The 6,623-nt window shown below is 40.3% G+C and overlaps 1 protein-coding gene across 1 annotated transcript; it reads left to right on the top strand.

Annotated features, from left to right (window-relative positions):
• Positions 1–845: 845 nt before the first annotated feature.
• On the top strand, positions 846–5,313 carry LOC115130835 (protocadherin-8-like). The gene is made up of 4 exons (XM_029662350.2): positions 846–3,291; positions 3,420–3,490; positions 4,123–4,247; positions 4,505–5,313. The coding sequence occupies exons 1-4, from the start codon at positions 928–930 to the stop codon at positions 4,855–4,857; spliced, it is 2,913 nt and encodes a 970-aa protein (XP_029518210.1). The 5' UTR covers positions 846–927; the 3' UTR covers positions 4,858–5,313.
• Positions 5,314–6,623: the final 1,310 nt, after the last annotated feature.

The raw sequence follows: 6,623 nt of genomic DNA, 5'->3' as shown, positions 1-6,623 counted from the left end.
GTGTATTTATATGTTCTTCTGGTTAAAACGATAGGAAGAAATGCTCAAAATCAAGTAGGATTACATGAAGAAGAAAAAAACATTTTCGAAACCTGCAGGGAGAGGGCATGTTCCTTCTCCCCAAATCCCCATGAGTCTCATAGTGTTTGAAAATCACTGTTTTTAAAATGATTTTACTTTTAGTTACATCGTTACTTTTTAACACTAAATTTAATTTTCACATATGGAGACACTGATGTGGTGCTGGAGATAAAGAATTTGAGGTTGAAAAGTGATGGAATTTCCCTTTAAATACTACAATTGGTGACCATTTTTTCATGGTTCATTCATTCACAACATAAGAGTACTTAAATGCCATAATATCATTGGATGGTTAATACATGGTTAATAAAGTATTCACAGTATTTATAGTGAATGCATAGTACATGTATATTTTTGTTCAACAGTGTTGGTGATTATAGTTTTTCTGTATTCATAAACAGACCAACATATCAGTTTCAAATAACACATCAGCCTCAAATAACCTGTGAATGAAAGTAATTTGTTCAGATAGAAAAAGTCAAACTGGATTAATAGTCTATTGAAGAAGTGACAATATGTATACTTCAATGTGAGGCTGTTTTTCCTTGTCATTATAGAATTCCATTACCATTGTATTTAAAAAGACCATTTGCACAGAGTCAATGAGAGGGGCTGCAGTAATTGGCACCAGCCGGAAACCAAACATGCCCCATTTGGCTAGCCAGTTGAATGCCATTGGTCTATTAGGCAACTCATTTGCATAAATCAAGGTTTATAGGTCAATGCTCTCTTTGGACTGTATCCAATCTAGTTGGTCGTGGCAAGCGAGCTCAACATCACAACAAGTTTACTTCCAGCTCGTTTTCTTTATTACGTTTTATTTCGTCATCTTCATTGACCTTTAAAATGGGATTCTGCTGGATTCGAGGAGTTGGAGAGTGCGTGGTGATTGCTGTTCTGTTCTACTCGGTTCAGTCTACAACTACGAGGTACTACACTTATGAAGAGGATGCGCCCGGGACAGAGATTGGAAATCTGTCTCAGGATTTAAAGATAGACCCAGCAGAGGACCCTGGAACATCTTTCCGCTTCATGCAGGAGACCAATTCGTCTGTGATTCAAATGAGGGAGATTGATGGACTTTTAGCAGTTGGGGAAACGATTGACCGAGAGCATCTCTGCCCAAGGTCCCCGCGATGCTTTGTCACCTTCGACATAGTTGCCTTCTCAAAAGAAAAGTTTCAGCTCATCCACGTGGAGATCGAGGTAAAGGACATCAATGATAACTCACCCCACTTCCTTCACAAAGAGACGACCCTTGAGATATCCGAGAATGTTCAGGTGGACTCACGATTCCCGTTGGACATCGCTGTTGACCACGATGTCGGCAATAACTACATCCAACGTTACCATATCTCTCCCTCCAGCCATTTCATAGTTGATGTGTGCAGCAGGGAGGATGGAGTGAAGTATGCTGAACTTGTGCTTGTGAAAGCAATGGACAGAGAGGTTGAAGATTCCTACACAATTGAAGTGACGGCAACAGATGGGGGAGAGCCACCCAGATCCGGATCAATGACTGTTCATATCAAAGTGCTGGATTTTAATGACAACAGCCCAACGTTTGAGCACAACTCACTAAAAGTTGAACTTCATGAGGATTCACCCATAGGTTACCAAGTGCTGAAAGTGCATGCGTTTGACCCAGATGCTGGCATCAATGGCGAGGTAGTGTATGGATTTGTAGAAGACACGTCATCTGAAGCAGTGCGCATTTTTAATGTAGACCGAATTTCCGGTGCTGTGACTTTAAAAACATTGGTTGATTATGAGAAGCAGAGGTCTTATGAATTGAACATTAAAGCATCCGATTTAGGCAGAAATTCTATTCCATCGACCTGCAAAGTTGTTGTTGATGTTGTAGATGTAAATGATAACGCACCAGAAATCACTATCAAGCCAATGACCTCGACTAGTGATGGTGTAGCTTACATCACGGAGGCCGCAGCCGAGGAAAGTTTTGTTGCGCTGATCAGCACCTCGGACAGTGACTCTGGCTCGAACGGTTACGTGCGCAGCAGCCTACACGGCCACGATCATTTCAAGCTGCAACAGGCCTACGGGGACACTTTTATGATTGTAACAACCACCACTTTAGATAGAGAGAAGATACCAGAGTATAACCTCACTGTAGTGGCTGAAGACCTCGGAACACCACCTTTCAAAACAGTGAAGCAGTATACCATCAGAGTGACCGACGAGAACGACAACGCCCCCCTCTTCAGTAAATCCATTTATGAAGTTTCTGTCCTGGAAAATAATATCCCTGGGTCATATATAACTACTGTTGTAGCACGTGACCTTGACATGGGTAAAAATGCCAAAGTATCATACAAACTAATTGATTCAGATGTTGTGGGTGAGGCCTCCATTTTGACTTATGTGTCTATAGACCCAATGTCAGGGTCATTGTATAGTCTGAGATCTTTTGATTTTGAAACCGTCCAACAGATTGAATTAACCATCCAGGCTGATGACAAGGGATCACCTCAGCTGTCAAGCACATCCATGATCAGAATCAAAGTCGTTGATCAGAACGACAACTATCCCTATTTCACCTTTCCTGTTATGCTGAATGACTCTGCTGAAGTTCCTCTTCCTGTCAATGCACCACTGGGGTACCTGGCCCTATGGGTCAAGGGCCAGGATGAGGATGAGGGCATGAATGGTGAGCTCAGCTTCAGAATCGTACAAGGTGACTCAAACCTATTTTCAATCAATAAAGACACTGGAGAAATAGCTCTAAAACAGGGGCTGGCCTCTGCGATTGGAAATGTTTTGGAAATCAAAATTGCAGTGAGTGACAATGGGAGATCCCCCCTTTCCAGCAGTGCCAACATTCGCTTTGTTGTCACAGATTCGCAGCTCTCAGACGACCAAGTTGTCATTGTACTACGTTCAACTGATGAGGAAGACGCAGGCTTGGATGTTTCAGTAGTAGTTATCATAATGCTCGGCGGGGGTTGTGCTCTGCTGCTGATTGCCATAGTGATTGTTGTTATCACATGCAAGTTGAATCAAGGAGGGAAGGATCAAGACTCAAAGAGAGACGTGTCTCACGTCCTGTTTGACTCCAAGCATCATCCCAGGCTCAACTCTGCAGAACCCAACATGTACGGTGGACCAAGGGGTTTCCTCAATGAAAGGACCTCTTCATCTCTCGATGAGTCCAGCCTGTATGAGGAGAAAAATGGAGACTTGGAGTCACAGGTGAGTGAAATATTTCATTCAGTTTCAGTTGTGTTTAAATACAACTGTACACATTCAAGTGTAGCACTACTCCTGATCCAAGTAGCTGAAATCATTTCCCATCCTCTTCTCTTGTGTTTGCTCTTTAGATGTTCCTGCCTCCTAAGCCTTTCCTACCAACATCTATGTGGCAAGGGGAAAAATACTGCCTGCAAATGAGGTAAAAATATCACCACATTGATCCTACTTGGCATGATGTGCTCTTTTATCACAATTATTATTTTACATGAGAAATCATTTACATAACCATAATCATTTACACTGGAAGGTGCTTAACATTCCACATGCATACAGCAGATGTAGGATTTTAATTGAATCACTCTTAGAATTTTCCTGCTCAGCAGGACATGCAAACGTATAGTGCATTCAAGGTTTAAAAAGGCTTCTGAAGTGTGTAATTTCCACTTTAAAATGTCAGACTTGATTTGCCCTAACAAGAAATGTATCAACACCTACAAAAAAATATATCAATTAATTATAATATAAAAAATATAAAAAATATGCACATCCAACTAATCAGGTGCAGGACAGAAGAACATATCGATCCAAGTTATATCATCGTCATGTCATTAATTATAATCCACATTATAATTCACGTTTCCTGTTGTTGCAGGAAAATTTTCCTGCTGTATTAAACTGGCTCAAATTAAGATCCTGTATCTGTACACGTTATTGCAGTTGTTGTCCGGAGAGAGGGGCTGCGTGGTGGAAGGCTTCATAAGAGGGGGGAAAAAGCACACATCAATAATCAGATACAGCGGTGCAGTGGCTAATGTTTGATTCTATTCGCAGTGGCATTGACCAGCAGAGCGTAAAGGACAGTGGCAAGGGAGACAGTGACTTCAATGACAGTGACTCTGACATCAGTGGGGATGGAGGCAAGAGGAACCTCAGCACCTTCCAGCCCTGGGCCAAAAGTGAGTTTACTACAGTCACAATTTCATACTGAGATTTTAGAGTTCCTCATAGCAGAATGATGAAGATAACAGTTGGCATTTCTATAGCACTCAAACTGCAGCGGATTACATTGTGTGGGGATTTACTCACCCCTTCCACCACCAGTGTAAAACCCACCTGGCTATGTAGCACGGCAAGAATGAATGACTCTGTCACTATCATTCTTTACTCCTTGGGCTTGGAATGTAATTCGGTATGCGTGTGTGTTCCATTTCAGGTTCCTTCCACGCCGCTAACACCCTCGCTGTGGATTGTCAAGGCACTTACTGTGTAATACCAACCCAAAGCTTCCAGGCCCCACTAGACAATGCATACACAATTGGCTTTTCCCAAGCACCGGTCTACAACAATCCCCATGCCTATCCCCACTCCTGGAAAGACTTTGGCTACAGCACCAGCATTCCCAAAGCAAGAAACACCATGCAGACGTTCTCTCATCACACAGGTACACTCCCCTCTTACTTCGCCCATCAAACGAGACAATCTGCTGCCGGACTTGCTGAAATTCAGGAGCACAACCAAGATATTACTACAGTGGCAACCATATCTGAAGTTGCCACCATTTTTTAAACAAACTGCCAAGTAAATATACAGATGGTTATTTATAGATACTGCAGTATTCACTAGATTTTACAGATACTGGTCAAACTGATAGACATATGGACATTTCATGTATGAAAAGGGAAGCAACTTGATGCATAATGAAAACAGCTGATGTATATGTCCTTTGATTCAATTGTGAAGATGTAGGTTATGTGTATATATTGATATTCTTATAGTGTGAACATTTGTAAAAACATTGGTGTTTGTTTTATGAGTAAACACAATATTAAAACAATGAGAGATACAGTATGTGCATAATTGTTTATGAGATAAGACCCTTTCCCTGTCATCTTGTTTAGCATGACTTTTCTCTCTTTACCCACTGGGCTTGACTTTCCCATTAACCCATATATATAGTGCCTTCAGAGTATTTACACCCCTTGACTTTTTCCACATTTTCTTGTGTTACCGCCATAATGTCAAAGTGGAATTATGTTTGTACAAATTTTTACAAATGAATAAAACATGAAAAGCTGAAATGCCTTGTGTAAATAGGTATTCAACCATTTTGTTGTGCCCTAAATATGTTCAGGAGGAAAAATGTGCTTAGCAAGTCACTTAATAAGTTTCATGGACTCATTATGTTTGCAATAGTGCTTAACATGACTTTTTTAATGACTACCTCATCTATGTACCCCACACATGCAATTATCTGTAAGATCCCTCAGTCGAGTAGAGAATTTCAAAAGGTTTTAACCACAAAGACGAGAGAGGTAGATGGGTAAAAACTAAAACGTAGACACTGAATATTAATTTGAGCATGGTGAAATTAATCATTACATTTTGGATGGTATGTCAATACACCTAGTCACTACAAAGATAGGAAGGACGCCTAACTCAGTTGCCGGAGAAGAAGGAAACCGCTCAGGGATTTCACCATGAGGCCAATGGTGACTTTAAAACAGTTAAATAGTTTAAGGGCTGTGATAGGCGAAAACTGAAAATGGATCAACAACATTGTAGTTACTCCACAATACTAGCCTAAATGACAGAGTGAAAAGAAGTAAGCCTCTACAGAATAAAAATATTCCAAAACTTACATCCTGTTTGCAACAAGGCACTAAAGTAAAACTGCAAAGATTGTGGCAAAGAAATTTACTTTGTCCTGAATATAAAGCGTTATGTTTGGGACAAATCCAACACAACACATCAATGAGTACCATTCTTCATATTTTCAAGCATGGTGATGGCTGCATCATGTTATGGGTATGCTTGTAATCAGCAAGTTCTAGGAAGTTTTTTTAGAATAAAAGAAACAGAATAGAGCTAAGCACAGACAAATTCCTAGAGCAAAACCTGGTTCAATCTGCTTTCCAACAGACAATGGAAGACAAATTAATCTTTCAGCAAGACAAATGCCTTAAACACAAGGCCAAATATACTCATACCAAGACGACATTGAATGTTCCTGAGTGGCCTACTTACAGTTTTGACTTAAATCAGCTTGAAAAACTATGGCAAGACTTGAAAATGGCTGTCTAGCAATGATCAACAACCAACATGACAGAGTTTGAATAATTTGAAAAAGGAAAATGTGCTAACTCTTAGAGATTTACCCAAAAACACTCACATCTGTAATCATATGGGATTATAATGATGACAGAACTACATGATTTTGTATTTTGAATTTCATGGTCGCAGGAACGATTCGCAAATGTGTAGTTACATTTTTGCAAGCTTGTATCATGATGTGTGAAAGATGGTCACAAATTTGTGAATTGACATTTGAATAC

This window comes from Oncorhynchus nerka, linkage group LG1 (assembly GCF_034236695.1).
Source record: "Oncorhynchus nerka isolate Pitt River linkage group LG1, Oner_Uvic_2.0, whole genome shotgun sequence".
In the NCBI taxonomy this organism is placed as follows: Eukaryota; Metazoa; Chordata; class Actinopteri; order Salmoniformes; family Salmonidae; genus Oncorhynchus; species Oncorhynchus nerka.
The sequence above is the reverse complement of the archived record's forward strand: the minus strand, read 5'-3'. Positions and strand labels throughout refer to the sequence as shown.